General features: G+C 46.1%; 1 protein-coding gene across 6 annotated transcripts in view; it reads left to right on the forward strand.

Moving 5' to 3' along the window:
- BEND3 (BEN domain containing 3) overlaps positions 1 to 15,808 on the forward strand; it is a 34,729-nt gene extending 18,921 nt beyond the window's left edge. For all 6 annotated transcript variants that reach the window (XM_079148480.1, XM_079148476.1, XM_079148477.1 and 3 more), the window contains one exon: positions 10,119 to 15,808. In XM_079148480.1, the coding sequence (XP_079004606.1) occupies positions 10,119 to 12,368 (2,250 nt within the window). In that variant the 3' untranslated portion in view covers positions 12,369 to 15,808. The remainder of the gene's footprint in view (positions 1 to 10,118) is intronic.
- Positions 15,809 to 23,758: the final 7,950 nt, after the last annotated feature.

The following is a 23,758-nucleotide window of genomic DNA, read 5'->3' on the forward strand; positions in this document are numbered from 1 at the left end:
TTTTACTTGTGAGGATAGAGTGGAGACTTCCAAGCTATTTACATGCAGAACCAGAATACTGAAACTACTGCAGTCCTTTTTGTGGCTGGGTAATAATAGTCTATTATATGGACACCTTCTGTTTATCCATTCATCAACTGATAGACATTTGGGTTTTCCATTTTTTGGCTTACTTGAGTAATAATTGAGCAAGACATTTTATAATGCGCAGCAAAAAAGTTGCATTTTTAAAATATTTTGAGAATTTTTTAATAAAGAAATAATTAGAAATACCCCCTCCCTCCCGCCCCTTGACTCTGGCTGCCTATACCAGCCCCTTGCTGTATACCCTCAAAGCTAAGGAAGGACTTCATGCTTGAGTGGCAGTTTCTAGTGAGTAATGACTGGTTTAAAATGCAGCTCCAGGGCTGGGGTTGCGGCTCAGTGGTAGAGCATTTGCCTAGCAGGTGTGAGGCACTGGGCTCAATTCTCAGCACTGCATATAAATTAAAATAAATAAATAAATAAATAAAGGTCCATCATCAACAAAAAAATAAATAAATAAAAACAAACAAAACCAAAAACTCAGTTCCCTGACTGCTTGTTTGAAAAAACATTTAACCGTTTGCTTTTTCTTTTGTGTTATTTTAGATCATATAATTTATTATCTTTTTTCCTAATGATTGATATTTAGAAATATCAAAAAATGCCACAAGGACCATCCATATACCTAAATGTAGTCACTTGTACAAGTGTGCCTAGGCCAGAGTCCTAGAGGTTATTCTGACAGTGTTGAGAAGTTTGAGGAGAAGTTTCAGGGAACACTTGGAAATATTTTCCTCATGTGCAAGGTTCAATCAACAAAGCAAAATGAAACCAACCCATTTTTCTCTGTGTGTCATGTTACATTTCTGCTTAGGGCTCAATTCTGCAACTTGCTTCAAGGTTGAAGTAAAGCTACAGTTCAGGAAATGGAAGATAAAGGTGAGCGTATCACTTTACTTGATCTGTGAAGCAAACCACCCAGAATTTAGTACTTTAAAACAACGGCCTTTTTCTTTTTCTTTTCTTTTTCTTTTTTTGCATATCGCTCTGTGGATCAGCTGGTGGTGGCTCTTCTGAGGTGGCCTGATGTGTTTGGGCTGGGGCCGGGAAGCCTCGAGTGGCCTATCTGGGCAGGGGTGACTGGAGCTTCCCTTTGTGCACATCTCCCCTTCTGGGAAGCCTGTCTGGGCTTGTTCACATGATGATGAAAGGGCTCCCAGGGCTGGGGAGGGCAGCTCTGGATACAAACACTGTGGAGCCTCTGCTTGCCTCACATCTTCAGGGGCCTCAGGTCAAAGCAAGTCACATGGCCAACCCCAGACTCAAAGGTGGACAAGTAGATTCTACCTCCTGATGGAAGGAGCAGCCAGCCCTCAGTGCAGAGGTTGGGAAGGAATGCTGGCCCCAGTGTCATAACTGGTTCATCACGGTGAGGAACAGCAAGCTCTCGGCAAGGGGTTCTGAATGTCTTAGGCCAGGTGGGCCTTTGTGGGCAGCCCGAGGTGGCCCCACTGCTGTGTTGTACAAATGATGTTACTCTTCATTCTTCCACATGGTACATTTTTGTTGTCACAACAGGAGCATAGAGAAGGGAGCTGCTTCTTATTCTTGGGGCAGAAAGGGAAGGGAATGTTCTTATAATTAGTATTTTAGTAGAATTCTTCAGTATGAAACCATTCAGAACAGCTCTGGCATCAGGCTGGAAGTCTGGGTTTATGGTGGAGAGATGTTCTGTATCACCTGAATGGTGTGAAGGTTGCAGATAGTGTTCTTGACAGTGTGTGGCGGGGGGATGCAGAAGATGGGCTGGAGCTTCAGGCATAGCATTTTGACATGCTTTGGGGAAAGGGAACCAAGAGTACATTTGAATACTTCTGCTATGACTTGTCTGATCTGCTTATACTACATGGTCACATGTGATTGCTTTTCGGTGGTTGGACACAGAAGGCAGTTCTAACCCTTTAGGTCCAAAGTGGAAAAGATATGTTAAGGCCAGATTTTATTTGGGTATTTTATTTACTTTCTTAATTTCTCTTAGTGTATGTAAAGAAAGGACATCTCTGCCCTCCTTCCTTGTTCTGTACAAATAGTGTAAACATAGAAATCTTTTGAAATTATTAAACTCCTTGTAGAACATTCAAAGCAGTATTTCCTTGTTAAAAGTTTAAGTAGGCATGTCAGTAAATCGATAAGTCTCAGAATCCTGGGGACTTAGAACAATCCATGACTTTCATGAAATTATTGTATGCGTTGACTTTTCAAAATAGTACTTGTCTAATGTAAACAGAATAGTCCTTTTTCATTGTCCCCCTAGGTCTTCTGAGTCTTCTACATGGTGGCAGGGCTGAGGCAGGGTGTATGTACTGCCTTCTTGGCACATTTGGCACTCTGGTAAGCCAGAAGAAACCTGGAGGCTGAAAGGAGTGATTATCAAAAAGGGTGGCAAGTGGGTCATCGTGACTCTTGCCTGTAATCCCATTAACTCAGGAGACTGAGGCAGGAGAATTGCAACTTTGGGGCCAGTCTTGGTGAGACCCTGTCTCATAATAAAAGGGTGTAGCTCAGCGGTAAAGTGCCCCTGGGTTCAATACTCAACACCAAAGGAAAAAAAAAAGTGGAAAGGTACATTAACAGCTATTCTCTTAGTACCTAGCCAACAAGTAGCCCTGTTCCCTTTCTTTTTTCACTTAATTCCTATCACAAGCCTGTGAGGAAGGAATCAATGTGTCCTCCAGGCAGATGAGTCAGCTCAGGCAGGTAAGTTAAAGCCACATGCTGGAAGGCCAGGGGAGCAGCCTTGCTCCGGGGTCGGGAAGGAAGACCCTGGCTGTCTGCTTGTCGCCTTCTCTTGTTTCATCTCCCCATCAAGGTTAGCATCAGTAGGAGCAGAGACTCTGGAGTCGGATAAGGGGGCAGATGCTGGTTCTGTGACCTCCGGGGCTCAGCTACTTCCACTGTGATGAATGATAGCGCTGCTCACCTCCCTGGCTTCTTGTGGAGTCGGTGAGGTGCACAATGAGGAGCCTGGTGTGGCCTGCCCCACCCTTCAGAAATGTTTATTTGCCTTCCCAGAAGCCTTATCTCATCCCCACCCTGAGACCAGTATTCACCTGCTTCCTTCCACATTTATCAGAATGAAACTGGCATGGGACTGTCAAGAGGCCATGGGTGCCCTCCAGGATGCCCCAGGCCTGCGCACTACCAAGCTCAGGGCCTAGAGCACTTGTTTTCTCTTTTCCACTTCAGGGGAAGAGGGCAGAGGGCTGAGGATTTGAGTGGTAGCTCTGATACTAAGGTTCCACATTCACATTTCTATCAATGTTGACAGCTGGTTTTGAGTGACATTTAGTACCACACTCAGAAAAGAAAACCTCCCTTAGAAAGTCTAACAAAAGGCTGTACGAAGACTTATTTGGCACCTCCCTGGAAAGGGCTGCATAGCCAAAGGCAGCAGATGTGGGAGGTGAGTAGCCAAAGTTTTTATTGGTAATCATCTTTTTGTTTGTGGAAGTGGAGGCGATGTTCAAGAGCTTTGTGCCAGGCAGAGGTTAGCTCTGTTCTGGTTTTTTTGTTTCTTTGTTGCTTGCTTATTTGTTTGAATCCTAAAATGCTGTTATGGTTGATTTTTCAATTGGAGAACAGAAAGGCCACCTCACTCACGCAGTGCCAGTGCACCGAATGCCTCCTAAGTCAGTGACTGGGAGGAGCTGGCAATGTTTAAGAAACCGCGTAGCAACCACAGCAGACAGGTACTGTGGCCATTCCCATGTTTACAAGGCTCAGAGAAGTTGGCACCACCAAGCCTGCTACATTTCACACTGCGCACCCAGTGCTGAGGCCTGGGGGCGGGTAGGGGAGTTTGTAAGACCCCTGAGGAAATTCAGATGCAGTGATATTCTGCAGTTCTTAGTTCTTCCTCTTTTCCCTTTTTTGCAGTTGCTTTATCCCCGCCCCCCTTCTCATCTCTTTGGCGTCTTAGCACATTCTTCATCCTCACCATATACTGTTGGCAGGGTAACGATGACCCAGAGGCTAAGGGCCATGAGAGGAGAGACTGCAGCCAGCTTGCTCCCCATGTGCCAGGGTCTTGCACAGTGCCTGCCAGGTGCAGGAGACTGTTGAGCAGCTCTCGCAGTAGAGGACTCCTCCTGACTGGATCCAGGAGGAAGAGGAGGAGGATTCTGCTGAAACTGAAAAAGGTTAGCATCACCGTCACCACAGTCATGCCAGGAGAGTGATGCCAGCCCTCTTGCTGCCTTTTTTCTTGGCCCGCCCTCGATAGCACATTCATTGTAGACGTCCTGCCTCCCAAAGGCATGCCGCTTTCTTGGTGTTCCACTTTGCTGCCTCTCTGGGCACCATTTAGTCCCTCATCAGTCATTGAACTGAATTCAGTGACTGCTCTTGGATCTGGGGGCCTGATGGAGATGTCTAATACTTACAGCATCTCCATGGTGACCCAGTCCCTGGGATGTTGCTGGGCATGAACACCTGGAATCTCCCCCCTAGACTTTCTATTAATTGTATTGCAACATCAACTTTTTTTTTTTTTTTTTTTTTTTTTTTCAGTTCCATTCTCCGACTGAGAGTTTTGGGCATTCCCTTGTGAGTCTACAGGTCCTCCTGGTAGAAAGGAAGGCCCGGATCATGATCCGGACTTGAGGCTGGCATTGCAGAGCCTCAGCTATGCAGCAGAGTCCCCATATGGTTGGAAGATAAGCCTCGGAGAATTGGGAACCGTGTCAACCAGACACCCAGTGCCAAGTAGCACAGATTTAGAGATTTCTTGATACTCCTAGACAGCTGAGCAGAGATTTTTATCATCAGCAGCAAATGCAGCCAGCCCATCGTGGCTTTGGCAGCATTTGTGGAATTAATTGGAGCACTGAGTTGACAGGACACCAGGGTGGGGATGTCTAAGAACCTTCTCTTTGGTACTTGTGTTGTGTTTTATGTTGAATTGTGTGTCCAGAGTTTCTAGGAGTGCAGAACATTGCCCTCTACTGGGATTGTAATATTTTTTATTCAAACAGTTCCATCAAAAATGTTGATGTGGACAACAGTGTTTCTAATATGCTCAGTGCAATCAGAAACATTTGTATTAATAAGGCTGAATATTAGAGTTAGAGAGGAGACTTCTAGTTCTGATATACTCTCACCTCCTGTATGCACTAGGAATGTGGGAGTCCAAAAACATGAATTGGTTGTTGGAATTCAGTTAGTCCCCCCAGTAACTTTTACCAGTACTTATTTTCCACGTTAGGTAGTCATTGGGGCTGGTCTCTAGAATATGCACTCTAATTAAATGGATGTGAATTTCTGATGGTCTTTTTCTGCACAAAATCCTATTTTATTTATTTATTTTTAATTTTTTTTTTCCTTTTTTTGCAGTACTAGTGATTGAACCTAGGGTTGCCCTATCACTGAGCTATATCATAGTCATTACTATTTTTATTTTGAGACAGGGTCTTGCTAAGTTGCCTAGACTGGCCTCAAATCTGCCATCCTCCTGACTTAACCTAACCACCTCCTGGTCCCCACCAAGTCTCTGGGATTGCAGGCATGTGCCCCTGTGCCTGGCATGAAATCCTATTTTAAGTGTACCATTGGTACCACTTGTAAAGAAACCTTCCTTTTCTAAAATTACTCCTAAGTTAGTTATGATTTTTAATTATTGCTATTATAAAATCAGATTGTCTGTAGTGGTAAAACCATATCATAATCTTTTAATCCACAGAACTTCCAAAATTATTTTGCTGTAATAGAACTTCTAGTGAACAAATTGCTAATCTAATTTCATCTACAGAAATTAGCAAGGACAATCTGATTTTGTTAGGACAGTACCTTTCAGCAGTAACCCACAGTAATAAATCCAGTTTCAGAGCAGTACAACTCACATGTATTTGTATGTAAATATATAGATACATGCAGAGAAATGAAGTAAAACTTCCCTGAATTTATTTACTTTGTCCAATGCCCTGTTTCCTTTTCTTTCTTTCTTTCTTTCTCTTTCCTTCCTTCCTTCCTTCTCTCTCTCTCTCTCTCTCTCTCTCTCTCTCTCTCTCTCTCTCTCTCTCTCTCTCTATCTCTCTCTCTCTTTCTTCCTCTCTTTTATTTTTTACTTCTTTGCTCCCTCTTTCTTGTGCTGGTCACGACTCACCAGATCAGTTTTATCATATACTGACCCACAATTCAAAGCACATTGCAAGCTGGGCATGATGGGGTGTACCTCCCCAGCAACTTGGGAGGCTTAAGTAGGAGGATTGCAAGTTTGAGGCCAGCCTCAGCAACTTAGTGAGACCTTGCTCAAAGTAAAAAAAGAAAAAGGCCTGGCGATGTGGCTCAGTAGTTAAGCACCCCTGGGTTCAACCCTCAGTACCAAAGAAAAGAAAAAAGCAAACAAAAAACCCACAGTGCATTATGGGTAAACTTTTTAGCTCTCTCCACCTCTTCCTTTCCTTGTTTCTGGGGTATTTGGGTATTTGGGGTTTTTCTGCTATTTTACTTTCTTTTCTTCTTTTCCCTCCCTCCCTCCCTCCCTTCCTTCCTTCCTTTTTTTTTTGTTTTTGTCTTTCTTTCTTTCTTTTCTTTCTTTCTTTCTTTCTTTCTTTCTTTCTTTCTTTCTTTCTTTCTTTCTTTCTTTCTTTCTTCCTCTCTTCCTCTCTTCCTTTCTTCCTTCTTTCCTTCCTTCCTTCCTTCCTTCCTTCCTTCCTTCCTTCCTTTCTTCCTTTCTTTCCTCCCTCCTTCCTTCCTTCCTTCCTTCCTTCCTTCCTTCCTTCCTTCCTTCCTTCCTTCCTTCCTTCCTTCCTTCCTTTCTTCCTTTCTTTCCTTTTTTTTAATGATGGCCACTATGTTGCCTGGACTGGTCTCAAGCTCCTGGGCTCTAGTGGTCACCCTGCCTCAGCCTTGCTGGCAGCTGAGACTACAGGTGCTTACCCTCATAGCTGGCTTTTTTTTTTTTTTTTTTTTCTTTCTTTGTTTTTTTTTAATAATAATCCTTTGCTTTCTGCTAGATAGCAGAATAAAAGAACTGGAAAGAATTTAAAATCCCTCCCTTAGCTCAATTACCAGGTGCAGCTCCCCTCCCCAGCCCTCAGGGCAAACAGACCTCTGAGAAGTGCTTTCTGGAGAGCTTGACAGAGTGCACTAGGGAAGTCCTCCATTGATTGGTTGAGAGTAACCTTTTACAAATTAACCAAAGGCCCACAGTAGGTACCTACCTCTGCTGTGGCTTATAAGTAGCATTGTTTAATAGTAATCCTTGGGCCAGGGTGGTGGCTTAGTGGTAGAACACTTGCCTAAAAGCACACTGGGTTCGATCCTCAGTACCACATAAAAATAAATAAATAAAGGTATTTTGTCCATCTACAAGTAAAAAAATATTAAGAAAAAAAAAAAATAGTAATCCTGTTGTTCCAGGGACTTGGGAGGCTGAGGTGGGAGTATCAGAAGTTCAAAACCAGGCTCAGCAACTTAACAAGACCTTGTCTCAAAATAAAAAATAAAAGGGACTGAAGATATAGCTCAGTAGTAAAGAACTGAGGATTAATTCCCACCCGCCCCCCATTATCATACCATTATAATAAATATCTGTTTAAGCATTTACTGTGACCCAGCCATGGGCTCAGTGCTTGATGGACATTATTTCATTATTAAGCCCTTCTGCCTTCCAAAACAGATACAGTTATTTATACCTGAGATACATACAGGAAGTTGAGACATGACCCTTCCTTAGCCTCTACAAACCACCATGAAAAAAGTATTGGCCAGTTCCATAGGGTAATTAAAACACTTTTGTGAATCCATTCATATTCAGATTCCTAAGGGAGTACAGTAGCCTTTCTTTGGCATGATTGTAATCAGTGGAAAAAACAGCCTTTCTTTATTGTGAGTCACATGATTCTGTTATCTAAAAGAGTGTCCGAGATTAAAAATTAAGAAAATAAAAGAGGGCTGGGGATATAGCTCAGTTGGTAGAGTGCTTGCCTCACAAGCACAAGGCCCTGGGTTCAATCCCCAGCACTGCAAAAAAAAAAAAAAAAAAAAAATTTTAATTATAAAAATTAAAGAGAGTGCCCAGAGCTGGGCATGGTGGCTTATACCTGTGATTCCAGCTACTGAGGAGGCTGAGGCAGGATGATCACAAATTCAAGGCCAGCCTGGGCAACATAGCAAAATAAAACAAAAAGATAAAAGGATCCAAAAAGTAGTTCATTAATTTAAGTGAATTCCAACCTGGGACCTTGTTAGAAATACAGACCCACAGTTTTCAGTCTGTACTCTTAACAGGAACCCAGGTGATTCATGTGGACATTAGGGTTGAAGCAACAGTGCGCTAGGCCAGACCCAGGTGTGGAAGTAGTATCCTAGGGTGCGCTGTGTTCTTGTCTGGTCTTCACTTGCCTGAGGCATGTGCATGTCAGTAGAAGCATAGGCTTTGTGCTTCAATCTTGCATGCTCCCCTGACACCTACCAGTGCTCGCTAATTAGCTCTCCTGCTTAATTAAACCCTCACAAACATATTCCAGTAAGTTTCTGGGTCAGATTCGGCATTTGTGAAAAATAGGTTTTATTAGGTAATATAACTGAAATACAATGAATAGTACCTTTTCAAGTATTTGATAAGTTTTGACATGTGTACAGTATACCAGTAAACCATGACCACATAAAGATAATAATTATATCTATCACCTACTAAAATTCTTTCATGTCCCTTTGTATCTTCCCTGCCACCCTCAGGCAACCTCTGTTCTGCTTTCTGTCACTATATGTAAGTTTGCACTTTCTAAAATCTTTTATAAATGGAATCATGCAATATGGTTTCTTTTGTTTGCGTGGTTTCTTTCATTCAGCATAGTTATTTTGAGATCTATTCTGAGTACTCTAATTATTGCTTTTTATTGCTGAATAGTATTCTATTTATGACTAGTTTATTTATGTACTTGCTGATAAAATCTCGGGTCGTTTGCAGTTTTTGTCCAGGGCTGCCTGGAACACCTGTGTACCTAGTCTTCATATGGACATGTGCTTTTTATTCTGCTTGGTAAACAGATATTGAGGAATGGAATACTTAGATTATATGGTCCATGTATACTGACTCTTTTAGAAACTGTGAAACTATTTTTAAAAGTGGTCACATCACTCTGTCCCCACCAGCAGGGTGTGAGAGCTTCATTTCCTTCCATCATCTTCAGCACTTGGTATTGTCTTTTTAATTATACTGAACTGAGTGTGACCTTGAACTTGTCATCCTCCTGCCTCAGTCACTGGGATTACAGGTGTGTGCTGTAGCTCCCAGCCGTTTAATAAGTTTTTAAAATTTTTTATTTTTGCTGAAGTCCAGTACACTCGTTCTCTTGTGGATTATGCTTTTGGTGTTGTCTCTAAAAATGCTGGCCTAAAACAAGGTCACAAAGGAACTTTCATAAATTTTCTTCTAGAAATGTTAGAATTTTAGGTTTTTAGTTTAGGTTCATGATCCATTTGGAATTAATTTTGTGCATAGTATGAGGTTTAAATTAAAATTGATATTCTTTTTGCATATGGATATTATTCAGAATCATTTGTTGAATGAGTCAAATTGCTTTTGAATCTTTGTAACATATCACCAGTGGTCTGCATACAGAGAGAAGTAAATCTCTTAAAACATCCAGAACCTAAAAACCAATGAGAAGAGTGGTAGGAACTCTGGGTTCCCAGGTGGGGATGGAGCTTGGCTTCAGGCATTGGGATCTTTGGAGAACCTCATATTCTCCCTCCTCATATTCTCCTCATGGTCTCCCTCCCACCCCTTGAAGAGTTCTCTTCTGGCCTTGCTAGCATCCATGCTCTGTCTCCTGTTGGGCCCTGTGGACAGTAAGTCCAGCACTGATGTCCTGAAGGAGCATGCATCTTGCTGGGTCCAGCCTGAGCCCTTTCTCAGGGACTGGGGAGAGCCAGCAGGGTTGGCCCTGGGGTGCAGGCGTGTGTAGTGGCACCCGCAGCGTGGTTGGGGGAGGCAGCATTGACCGTAGCAGACCATGTGGCAGACCTGAGCCCCAGTGTGAAAAGTCTGCACCCGCCTAACACCCTGGGAATCACTTCATGTTTTCCAGGCACTCCTCGCAGGCATGCGGAACCGCGAAAACAGCTCGCCCTGCCAGGGCAACGGAGAGCAAGCGGGCAGGGGCAGGAACGTAGGCTCCGTGTGGCCGGCGGAGGAGGAGCCCTGCAACGATGCCACCGCCCCTTCCTACAAGAAGCCTCTCTATGGCATCTCACACAAAATCATGGAGAAGAAGAACCCTCCCGTGGGGGACCTGCTCAACACCTATGAGCTCTTCGAGAAGGCCAACGCCAGCAACAGTCCCTCCCCTCTGCGCCTGCTGAACGACCCTCAGAAGCGGGACTGTGGCGGCGCATCGGGAGCAACCACTGACGGCGACCCCAACATCTACTTTCTGATCCAGAAGATGTTCTACATGCTCAACACTCTCACTTCCAACATGTCCCAGCTGCACAGCAAGGTGGACTTGCTCTCCCTGGAAGTGAGCCGCATCAAGAAGCAGGTGAGCCCCTCTGAGCTCGTGGCCAAATTCCAGCCGCCCCCGGAGTACCAGCTCACTGCCGCAGAGCTCAAGCAGATCGTGGACCAGAGCCTGTCAGGCGGTGACCTGGCCTGCCGTCTGCTGGTGCAGCTCTTCCCTGAGCTCTTCAGCGACGTGGACTTCTCCCGCGGCTGCAGTGCTTGCGGCTTTGCGGCCAAGCGGAAGCTGGAGTCGCTGCACCTGCAGCTCATCCGTAACTACGTGGAGGTCTACTACCCTTCGGTGAAGGACACCGCCGTGTGGCAGGCCGAGTGCTTGCCGCAGCTGAATGACTTCTTCAGCCGCTTCTGGGCCCAGCGGGAAATGGAGGACAGCCAGCCAGGAGGCCAGGTCACCAGCTTCTTTGAAACTGAGCAGGTGGACGCCGGCCACTTCCTGGACAGCAAGGACCAGGAGGAGGCCCTGTCTCTGGACCGCAGCAGCACCATCGCCTCAGACCACGTGGTGGACACACAGGACCTCACCGAGTTCCTGGATGAAGCCTCCTCGCCGGGTGAGTTTGCCGTCTTCCTCCTCCACCGGCTCTTCCCGGAGCTCTTTGACCACCGGAAGCTGGGCGAGCAGTACAGCTGCTACGGTGATGGCGGCAAGCAGGAGCTGGACCCGCAGAGGCTGCAGATCATCCGCAACTACACAGAGATCTACTTTCCCGACATGCAGGAAGAGGAGGCCTGGCTGCAGCAGTGCGCCCAGCGCATCAATGACGAGCTGGAGGGCCTGGGGCTGGAGGGCGGCAGCGAGGGCGAGACGCCACGGGACGACTGCTACGACTCCTCCAGCCTGCCGGATGACCTCTCCGTGGTCAAGGTGGAGGACAGCTTCGAGGGCGAGAGGCCGGGCAGGCGCTCCAAGAAGATCTGGCTGGTGCCCATAGACTTCGACAAGCTGGAGATCCCGCAGCCTGACTTCGAGGTGCCAGGCGCCGACTGTCTGCTCAGCAAGGAGCAGCTGCGCAGCATCTATGAGAGCAGCCTGTCCATCGGCAACTTCGCCTCCCGCCTGCTGGTGCACCTCTTCCCGGAGCTCTTCACCCACGAGAACCTGCGCAAGCAGTACAACTGCAGCGGTTCGCTGGGCAAGAAGCAGCTGGACCCCGCCCGCATCAAGCTGATCCGCCACTACGTGCAGCTGCTCTACCCCCGGGCCAAAAACGACCGCGTCTGGACTCTGGAGTTCGTGGGCAAGCTGGACGAGCGCTGCAGGCGCCGGGACACGGAGCAGAGGCGCTCCTACCAGCAGCAGCGCAAGGTCCACGTGCCAGGCCCTGAGTGCAGAGACCTGGCGAGCTATGCAATCAACCCCGAGAGGTTCCGAGAGGAGTTTGAGGGGCCCCCTTTGCCCCCCGAAAGGAGCAGCAAGGACTTCTGCAAGATCCCCCTAGACGAGCTGGTGGTCCCCTCACCCGACTTCCCCGTGCCTTCTCCCTACCTGCTGTCGGACAAGGAGGTGCGTGAGATCGTGCAGCAGAGCCTCTCCGTGGGCAACTTTGCCGCCCGGCTCCTGGTCAGGCTCTTCCCTGAACTCTTCACTGCCGAGAACCTCCGGCTGCAGTACAACCATTCTGGGGCTTGCAACAAGAAGCAGCTGGACCCCACGCGACTGCGGCTCATCCGCCATTATGTGGAGGCCGTGTACCCCGTGGAGAAGATGGAGGAGGTGTGGCACTATGAATGTATCCCCAGTATCGACGAGCGGTGTCGCCGCCCCAACAGGAAAAAGTGTGACATCCTCAAGAAAGCCAAGAAAGTGGAGAAGTGACGGCCCGTGGGCTGCCCAGAGACTTGGGGTCATGAAAGGCCGAGCGATGGGCACCCTTGGGCCTGAGTCACTTGGAGCATGTGTATGGTATCCACAGACAGGCACCTTATGTCAGTGGGGAGTGGCTTCCTACATTTGCACACGTAGACACCCACCCACCCATGAGAAAGCAGCCTTGAATTTGGTCTCTTGACCGTCCTGTATTCCCTGGTGGCACAGCTGGAGTTTGGGGGGAGCCAGGCTGTGAGCAGCCAGACTAGAGGAATAGGTCCTCTCTCCTTTCTGTGCCCTTCCCCGCCACTCACAATCCAAAATGCAAATTAAGCAGCTTCTGTTCCTCTCCCCACATTTTACATCTTCCATTTTTAACTTTTTCTTCTTTTTTTTTAATTAAAATGAACCCCTTTTTTAAAGAAAATCATTGGGCTCTTTGGAGGCCAATTTACTTAGAAAATCTTTTTAAGTATTTGAGATGGAGTACTGTAAGATAACTTCAGTTGCTGGGATTTTAAATGATGATTTCAGAGATTTATGAATTTTTTAGAAGTGCCATGTTTGTGCATGATGGGTAATCATAGCTGCAGGTGGCATGGAAATTGATTTTACTGACCTTGTCTTTGACATCTGATTTTGGAGGAGTCGAGATGCCCCTTGGACCACAGTAGAGGGGTTGGAATAGGAATAGCATGAAGTCCTTTCTGACCACATGCAAGATTTCCCTTCTGCTGTGTGCCCAGGAAGGTGACTGTCGTGCTCACTCTGTAGATGAGAACACTGGATGATGATATGAATGTAGATAGACCTGGAAACACACTTTCACAATGTCTTCATTTGAGCTGTGTCCTTCCATGGCCCCCTGTTTCCTCTCCACACTGGGTGCTGGTTGGAGGGGCAGATTCGTTTCCTTGGGAAAAAAAATGTGTGTGAGCATTTGGCTTCTTGTTGGATTGGAGGGTGGGCTTCTTTGGGTTCACCAAGAACTGTTTACTTTCTGTGCGGGTATTTGTACAAAATCTAGGTCTGGGAGCTGTGTGGTGACTTCCCCAGACCTCAGTGTTAGCTCCTCCCATTAGCGAGGCATCCTTGCTCCTGTGGGCAGGCCCAGGCCTGGGACCCTCTTGGGGATACCTGATATTGAAAGGGCACAGGTCATCTCAAGTGGGGCTCCCCTGTCCCTTCCCCGGTCCACTCAGAGTTTTCCCCTGGGAACCCCTAAAGGTTCTCCTGTCTTACCCCTGGCCCATCCCCTGTCTTCTAGGTGCACCTCTCCCCTCCCCTCTGATGGGGAAGGTCACATGGCTCCAAGTCAGCAGCTTGCTCTCCAGCAGCACCAGCTGGGAAACTTCCCAGAAGGTCAAGTCTTTAAAGGCAGAACTTTTACCTGCCCTACACTGGGGGCCAAAAGGTGAAGAAGGAAAGGAAGCAGTCTAACCCGAATTGAATGCATCTTACCAGAGACCTGGGAAATTGATTTACACCACCTAGTCATAAAACCTTGAGGACATTACAGATTTAATGTCCTAATGGTTTTATACTTTGCTACCTTAAAATGCAGAAATAATAGAAATAACCTGTGAATTTTCCTCATACAGTAAAGAACTTTAGTTCCAGTAGGTATATGACATACTTTTGCCTTCACCCAGTGGGCATTTGTTTATATAACATAGAATTTTGAGCTGCTTAAAAATTGCTCTTTGGTGTCATTTGCAGACTATTTCTGTTAAAACTGCAAACCTGAATTATTGGAAATGAAAAATGCACAGGAACTTAATGACTCTGTCACACGCACCCACACATGCAAACACACACCCTTCTTACTAGAAAACTTAAGTGAGATGAAGGGGACCTCAGTGAATTCAAGTTTGCCTTAGTGCCTGGAAAGAAGGGACTGGGGCAGCCAGGAGACTCACTTCCCTGCTCGGTTGGGCTTTTCTTTCTGCCTTAGTCTCTCCGCCACATATACACGTGCATGCACCCTACCCAAAGATGGCTGTGGCACTCTCCTGCTGGCCCCTCTGGTTGGGGGTCCCCTGGAATTTATTCTGGTCTCTAGGATGTATCCAAGAGGATTCCAAGCCATGTGAAAATTGCCCTGCTTTCTAGAGGGTGAATGTAACCCTACAACTTCAGAAGCACAATCAATTGTTAATTTTTAAAAAATTCCTGTTTGCTTAACATTATCAAAATCAACAGGTTCTAGAAATTAAATATGTCTCTTTGTTACCCAGAGCATGTTAAATTTTTGGAAACTGTATTTTGGTGGTTTCCTTAATACTTTCTTGTGTCCTGTCCCTCCCCGCCTCCCCTCCATCAAATCCTACAGTCCCTTTCAGTGAAGAGAGGTGGACACCCTCTGGGAGCTGTTTCCTGTTCCCCTGGACTGTGTTCTGTCTTTATGGGGTCCTCACTTCTGCATCCATGCAGGCAGCTCCGGTGGGGGCATGTTTTTTTTACATGAAGCAATAGAAAGTACAAAATACCTATTTTTTCAGAACTTAATGTGTTCCATAAAATCTGTTGGCATCGCCCCATCCTTCTCCCCATCTAAATTCTTTGGTTTTTACTTGTTTGTGTTTTGGATTATTTTCTGCCTTGTATCCCAAGGACTAAAGAATTAGCACAGACACATTCTGACGTTGATAGTAAGTCACGGTAGGTGGTAGTGGTCATGGTTCTCTCTGTTCGTAGGTTGTTGAAGAATGTATGAAGATAGTCATGAATGTACTAAGCGTTCGGATCCTGCTTCAGTTCACATGGCCGTGTCGACACGACGACAGAAGTTTGACAGGGAATCAAGTGGTGTCTGGTGTCATTAGTACTAGTGTGCCCCTCCCCCTTCAGTGTTGGCTCCAAACCTTGCTTTCCTTTCAAGTTAGGGGGCATATCAGCAGCAATTATCAACCACCCAAGGGATCTACTTAGTGGTGACTGGATTGGCTGTTAAAATGGTAAGAGTTCTGGCCTGACCACACCGCAGCATGGCCGCTTGGGTTCCTGTAGAGATGGCCTCAGCTTCCACCTTTCCCCCCCAGGGGCTGCTTCTTGCCTGATTGAGAGGGGTTCTCAAGACCCCTGGTTGGAGGTCATTGAGCTCTTGCCCTGCCTGGCTGTGATGATTCTGAAGGTGGGGGTGGGGGCCAGGGGTGTCCCTGCTGTTGGGAACACTTGCCTCTTGTAGATCCAGCCTTAATGTTTTCTGACATCCTAATGAGAGCAGACCCTGCACAAAGTGGATATCAGAGTTAATACTGTGAGGAGACAAAATAATGAGAATAGTTTTACCAAAGATAATGAAATATCACATAACGTCTGCATATTACCATTGAATTGAGTGCATCTTTAGAAAACTGAATGTAACGAAAACCCAGGACATTTTTGGAAATTGTATGCTCTCTAGCAACTTTGTGTGAATTTTTATACAAGCACTGTTTTATGAGTTATATAAAATGTTTTAAAAATAGAAAAACTATGGTCTCCTAACATCTTATTTCCTTGAGGCACCGGCCTCTTAGAACATGTCTTGGTCTGTCTGTCCTTCTGTGTGGCCTCCTGCCCACCTCCCAGGGGAGAGCATGAATGTTCTTTGGGGGTTCAGCCCCTTAGGCTTCCACTCTGTGGGTGTCAAGGGGGCATCTCACAGGCTTTCACTTTGGCCACTGCTGACTGACAGAAGTCACCAAATAAATCCTCCAATCCTGCTTCTACACAAACCACTTCCTGGCCACACTTGACCTTTTTTAACCTTCCCTGGTTAGGTGCCAGGCCAGCCCTGCCAAGCTAGCAGAGCTTCACTTTAACCTCTTTTTTATTCACTTTTGATTAGATGGGATAGAGTTCATCAAAGCTAATGTGTTATTAAAAACTCAGTGATAACAAAAAAATGCACTTTTTTAAAAAATTTGAACCCAGAGGTGCTTAACCATTGAGCCACATTCCTAGCCATTTTTTGTATTTTATTTAAAGACAAGGTCTTGCCCAGTTGCTTAGGGCCTTGCTAAATTGCTGAGACTGCTTTTGAACTCAATCCTCCTTCCTCAGCCTCCGGAGCCACTGGGATTACAGGCATGTCACACAGTGCCTAGCAAAATGCGTGGTTTTGATAGCAAAACCCTGTTTTCCCTCATGTTCTCTTGTCTTTGGCTAACTATAAATAAATAATCTTCAATATTTTATAGTAGAAATAAGCCTGAGGATCACAAAATGTATACAGATTGTGGCTCCTAACTGGAACTTTTTCTTACTGTAAGTGTGCTTATTTTGGGGCAGGGGCGAGTTGCTTGCTTATGTTGCTGGGGGTTGAATCCAGAACTTCATGCATTCTACCACTGAGCTATACTCCCCGCCTCGTATTTCTGATTTGAGAGCCACAGAAGCTTTTTGACATGTCTGTTCTGTAAATGTGGGCAGGGCCCCTGGCATGTGTGTACATGTGTACACACGTGTGTGTGGTACTGGGGATTGAACTCGAGTTCAATTATAAGATACACCCATAAGATCTTTTAATTTTTTTTCAACTTTGATATAGGGTCTCTCTGTGTTGCTGAGGCTGGCCTCCAACTTGGTGATCCTTCTGCCTCAGCCTCCTGAGCTGTTAGAACTGCAGTCATGCACCACTGCACTTGGCTAAGAAGGTTAATTTTAAAGTCCCTTCTGGCTGTGGGTGTCTGTTTTCTACCAAAAAGAAAATGTGAAGTTATTTAATAGATGAATGCATAATTAAAGAGCTCTACTTCTCAGAAATAAGAGCTCCACTCCAATTATGAGCTTTGCAATAGTGAGGTGCAGTGGACTCTTTAAGAAAGCTTCCAGGTAGAACTAAAATCCCCGGTGCCTGGTGGGGAGGGGAAGGAACAGTCACTGTCTGCGGGCTGAAATGACCATGCCAGTCACACTGCTGAGAACTGTACGTGGAGGATGCATTGTAATCCTTTCCAGAGCCCTGTGAGGTAAGTTGCATAATTGTCCCCAGATAACAGGGGAGAGCCAGTACCCCAATGGCATTCATACAATCTCGCCCAAGGCCCACAAAGCTTGGTGTTGTGCGCACTCTTACCTCTGTTTTCTGGTGAAAAAGCAGGGAGAAGTGGGTTTCTTGCCCAAGTTCACACAACTGGTGAACGGTGCCAGAATTTGAACCTATGCCACACCATCGTGGGTGCTAAATACCCCCTGAGCCACAATACACCAGGATTCAGATCTCCAAACCATTTCAAGGCAGCAGTTGGCCTCTCACCACATCCTCTAAGCCCCCTCTGGTCTGATCTTAGATACAGGTGCGCTGGTTTTAGAATCGCCCTGGGTGAAATCGTTGGAGTGACTGTGGACAGACGTGTCCTGTAACAGTGGGGGAGAACATTTTTGGAGATTGTGAAAGTAGCTGCTGTAGATCGCATTCCTTGGGAGAGGCAGAGACAGACAGGGCAGCTCAAAGGAGGAGGCCGAGGGGGCCTGGAGTGTGGTCCTGCCTGCAGTCTAACTGTATTCTTGTCCGGGAAGGATCTACAACCTGATTACATGGCAGAATTTGCCCTAGTTGATAAAGGGACTGGGTGGTCACTGTCAGAGGTCTTCCTGGGTAAGATGGTAGCTGGCAGAGTGGCACCCTTCAGCTGAGGACAGTGCTCCAGAAGGGGCCACCATGGTGAGGAGCAGCTGGCCCTCAGCAGCTAGGGGGAGGGTGTGCTTGTGGAGGACCTTCCGTGGCAGTGAGTCCCAAGGCTTACCTGCGTCAGAATCCCACGGGGCTGGTTAAAACATTGCTTCCTCCACCCTCAAAGAGTCTGACATGGCAGGTCTAGGGAGGGGACCCAAGAATTGGCTGTGTGTGTGTGTTGCTGAGGGTCAAACCCAGGGCCTCCTGTATGCTCATGCGAGCACTCTACCACTGAGCTACATCCCCAGCCCAAGAGCTGGCGTTTTTTAACAAGTTCTCAGGTGATGCTGAGGCTGCTGGTCCCAGGATCACACTGGGAGAACCAGGGCACTGTAGTCACTTCTAAAAAATGTGCTGTATTACCGAAATGGAAGGGCATTTTATTAGAAATAGGTCTGAGCCCTGTACTCCCAGCTACTCAGAAGCTGAGGCCAGAGTGAGACCAGCCTCAGCAATTTTGCAAGATGGGTGCGGTGGTGCAAGCCTGTAATCCCATGGTTTGGGAGGCTGAGGCCAGAGGATTGCAAGTTCAAAGCCATCTACCACAACTTAGAAAGTCCCTAAGCAACTCCGTGAGACCCTTGTCTAAACAAAATATAAAAAGGGCCTGAGGACATGGCTTAGTGGTTAAGTGCCCCTGGGTTCAATCCCACCAGTACAAAAAAAAAAAAAAAAAAAAAAAAAAAAAAAGCGAGGGATTGTAGCTCCGTGGTAGAGCCCTCGCTTAGCACGGGTGAGGGCCTGGGTTCAGTCCCCAGCACCGCGCACACAAGAAACAACTTCTGAGCTGAAATGAGTGGTTTCCTATTGTGTTCACATAAAACTGCTTGTTTAACTAATTTAGCTTGGAAAATGAGTTGTCAGCTTTGAAGTCATTGGAAAGAGGCAGGTTTACAATGCTTCAACAGCAGCTATTATGGGCACCGGCTGAATACAATGGCATTTGACAGAACATTCAGTATGGAGAAGGCTATTGATTTTAAGGAGCAAGAATTAATTTGTTCTTCTCAGCAGTCTGTGTTGGGCTTGATGGTGCACATCTGTAATCCCAGCTACTCCAGAAGCTGAGGCAGGAGGATCACAAGTTCAAGGTCAACCTTAACAACTCAGTGAGACCCTGTCTTAAGAAATTAAAAGGGCTGGGGACGTAGCTCAATGGTAGAGACCCTTGGGTACTGGGCTCTAGGTTTAATCCCCAGTACCAATAAATAAATGAAGTCTTTGTGTTGCGGATGGTGAACTGTGACCTTGACAGAGGTGGAGAACATGCAGTGCCACAGCCCCTATTCTAGGAGCTCTCTCAGTGTGACAACTGTTGGTTCAGAAGTGACCATGGGTCCTTAAATAACAGATTCTTAAACTACAGAAATACCTCCTATTTTTTGAGTACCATGATGGGGGGCAAGGATGTGCTAGGAACTTTACTTATGTTATTTCATTTGTTTTTCCAAAGAAATCCATTTTACAGGTAAACTGAAGCTTCTAGGTTTGATAACATGGACAAGGCCAGATACCTAGCAGAGCTGGGGGAGGCTGGCTCCAAGGTTTGTGCCTTTGAGTTCTGTGCTAACACTCCTGTACAGAGGCAGCCAGTTTCTTCATCTCTCTACCTAGTGATCCCTGTGATTTAACTTGGGTTTTGATGTCTGTCCACCGTTGGGCTTCTGGATCTACCCTAGTGACAGTGACAGTGGGTTTGACTTAGGAAACATCCTTTTTCTTTTTGTTGTTTCTATAATTGGGCAACACTTCATTCCGTGACATAGAATAAGTGGGGGCTGGGTTTGTGCCTCAGTGGTAGAGCGCTTGCCTAGCACAGGTGAGGCACAGGGTCTGATCCTCAGCACCACATGTAAATAAAATAAAGGTATTGTGTCCATCTACAACTAAATATATATGTATATATTTATATATAGAATAACTGTTCAGATGAGCCAAGCAAAGGAGGTTGGTTTTATAGAAAAAAATCGAAGAAAGCAAAAAAACAGGAAACGTTTCAGTGCCACAGAAAAGAAAATAAGGAATGCAGCAAGAATCATGTCTGCCTCTAAGGAGGGTCATTCATTCAGCAAATATATGTGGAGAACTAGGTATTTACTGGGCCCTGTGCTACAATTCTAATGACTCCCAAGCACATGCGTTGGTACTTAGGCCATTGGAAAGAAGGTTCTGGTAGTAAACAGCAAAAACCTGACATCTCTTGCCGGAAGCTGATTTTCCAGGTGTGTGTGGGTATAAGGAGATGGGGACCTTGCTTCCTCCCCTCAGTGCCGACAGCTGCGGCCTCTGCAGATAGAATCAGCTGGGCCCTGGCCTGAGGCACACCTGCAGGACTACTTGGTTTCCTGACTCCCCTGCTCCTCCCAGGAGTGAAACAGTTGCTAAGCATGCCGAGTGCTGACTGCACAGTTTCTTAGCTCTGGTCTTCCTGGTATTCAGCTTGTGCTATTTCTGACACAAGGCATTAGATATTTGACTCCTTAGTTTTGACAAACCAACATCTTAGCACCATCGCAGGCCCACGCAGGAAGAGGCACATTCTTCAGCATATGTAAGTCCCCCAGGATGGGTGCCTTCGGTTCAGGCAGCTAATACAGATTGTGTTGCTGGGATCCAGAGGTTGGCCCAAATTGTTTCAGCCTCACTTTCGATTTCTGTCTCAGAATTGAGAGTTAAAGGATTTCTCCTACAATCCTAAAGAACATTCTCAATGTTCTGTAAAGAAGTGTCTGATAGTGACTTCTCTGAGTGCAGCCCTGGAAATGAATGTTACCTTCCTGACCTCTAAACAGAAAGTGCCCATTTTACTACTTATTTATGTATGCATTTCTTTATTTTTGCAGTACTGGGGATTGAGCCCAAGGACACTCTACCACTGAGCTACATCCCCTGCCCTTTTTATTTTTTGAGACAAGGTCTTACTCAATTGCTAAAGCTGGCCTCCAATTTGTGATTCTCCTGCCTCAGTTTCCTGGATTGCAGGGATTACAGGAATGGGTCACTATGCCTGCCTACAAAGTGCCATTTTAGATACCCATTGTTCTTCCCTGGCTGCAGTCTTTGAGCTTTCAGTTGTCTGTCTTTAGGAAAGTCTCACCAGCTTTTAAGAATAAAGTCTCATGTGCTGGTGCACAGTGCTGCACACCTGTAATTCCAGTGACTTGTGAGGTTGAGGCAGGAGGATTACAAGGCCAGCCTTAGCAATTTAGTGAGACCCTGTCCCAAACTAAAAAGTAAAAAGGGCTGGGGATGAGGCTCGGTGGTAAAGCACCTCTGGGTTTAGGCCCCAGTACCCCAAATAAATAAATAACTAAATAAAGTCTCAGGATGGAAGGTCCTCTGAGTGCAGTTGACATTTCTAGGATAGAATCAATAAGTGTATTGAGCTGGCCAAGGTGGCACATATCTATAATCCCAGCAGTGCGGGAGGCTGAGGCAGGAGGATTGTGAATTCAAAGCCAGCCTCAGCAACTAAGTGAGGCCCTAAGCAACTTAGTAAGACCCTGTCTCTAAAGAGTATAAAAAGGGGCTGGGGATGTGGCTCAGTGGTTAAGCACCCCTGGGCTCAATCCCTGGTACCAAAAAAAAAAAAGTGTATTGGGGTGTCCTCAGGACCACCTGCTTTTGATGTACACACCCAGTCTGTTAACCAATAATGATGAACAAAAAACTTTAAAACAAACAAGGGCCAGCAAGCCTGTCTTAATGGAAGGGAGCAGTAAAGTGGCAGACTCAGAATGCTGTGTCCTATTTTGGAGCATTTTGAGAAATTCCAAGCAATAGATGGGGCCACTGCAGCTGTTCAAGGGCTGGGAGGGCGTATGAGTGAGAAAGGAGAACTCAGGAAGAGCGCGTGTCACAGGTAACCTTCTTCCCCCTGTGTTGCACTGGCAAAATGAGAAAGCCGGATGATGCCATGGGCTGGGTGAGGCCAGGGCTGCAGGCACTTTTGTGTGGCACTGGTGGAAAGCAGCCAGTCAGACGTTCTGGGAGTCAGCAGCCAGTTATTTGTGATGAGGGGAGGTGGGTACGATCTGGACAGTGTCCCTAGGAGAGCAAGGAGGTAAAATGTGGCAGATGCACTTTGAGGCAGCAGCGATTAGGTGCAGCTATAGTGCCATGGATGGATCTTACAATCCATTCTGAGTGAAAGAAGTAAGATACAAAATGAGATGCATAACGATGCACTGAGGATACTTAAAACACCTATGCAGAAGAGCAAAACGTTCCACGAGAATGAATGCAAACAAAAAAGGTGCACATTAAACACAGAATGGCCAGCCAAGTCAGGGTGGAGGACTTCTGGAAGCACGCACGGAGGGAGACAGCTCCAAAGAACCGGGAGGGTGGACACTGGAGCCAAGGTTTTTCCTAATGGAAAAACTCTAGTGTTGTTGGTAAATGTTTAACAACTGCTTCTCCAAGGGGCAACAAGTAACCCCGATTGGCAGTGTTAGTGAGTTCCGAGGTACAAGCCCTCCGAGGTGGACTGGCGCTGTCTACACGGCTCGCTGAAAGCAGTTTGGGAGCAGGTGCCTGCGCTCCCGAGTCTGCTCCTGGGAACTCATGGTTGTCCTCCCCGCCCCTTCGGAGCCCTTCATGAAGTTGTGGGCGGGAAATTCTCTGATAGTGATTTTTTGAAAGGTTTTGAAGCTAAAGTTCTACCACGGTAAGGTAGAACTTCGGCGCAATATCGCTTCACTTGGCCGATAGGCACTGCATACCTTTCAGAGGCTTCATGGCACATACGTTCCCCACCCCAAGCTGAAATCTCTCTACCTCTAGTTTCTTGAAAAATAGTAGCTATGTCTGTCTCCCCAGCCAGTTGTCCCCAAATGTCTATTTCCTGCCACCTCCAAATGCTTAAAAGATAAAACAATTGCCTACCCACTTACGTGAATATTATTTGGCAGGGAAATACCATTAAGCATCGTGTTTCCTAAAGAAGAGACATTTCTTTTTGAAAAAATTGTCATTATTGGTAAAAGGGCAGGATGGGCCATTTCCAAAATAGTCATAACTTTAAAAACTGCATACACCAGAAACATTTTCAGACTTTCCTGGGAAAGCAAGAACTACATATTTTTAAAACCATGGGCTGGGGCTGCAGTGCAGTGGTGGAGTGGGACCCTGGGTTCCATCACCAGCACCCCACCCAAAAATATATTATTTTTTGCATAAAATATATTATGCTATTATATATAAGAATATACATAATTTTTAAAGTACATATCCTTCCTTATCCTATCAGAACAGGGTCTCAGAAACTCACCACTGTTGACATTTTAGGTCAGATCATCCTTTTTGGTGGGCGCTGTGTGTAGATTGCAGGATGTTCCACATCCTCCCTTCATCATGACAACCCCAAATGTCCCCGGTGGGGGGAAATTACTTCTAGTTGAGAACCACTGTTAAGGGTATGTCAAAGTATTTTCTTTAATCTTTTCATTATGTTGATCATATTTTCACTGAGGCCTTGCCAGAACCACATTAAAAGGCAGCTGTCATTTGGGTCAAGTTAATGGGCGAGTAGCAGGAGTTCCCTGAATCTTTATGAATTGCTCTTATGTTTCTGCTACTGTTTTATAAATGTTTGGAGTCCTGTGATGTGTAGACAACTATGAGAAAACCAGGTTCTGCCACGTGCTATGACCACACCAACATTCTGTCAACAGGTGTCCTTTTCTTAGTTTGATTTTTAAACAGTTTGGGAATGGGTCAAACTTGCTATGCATCT

The sequence above is a fragment of the Sciurus vulgaris genome (assembly GCF_902686455.1).
Source record: "Sciurus vulgaris genome assembly, chromosome: 7".
NCBI classification, from domain to species: Eukaryota; Metazoa; Chordata; class Mammalia; order Rodentia; family Sciuridae; genus Sciurus; species Sciurus vulgaris.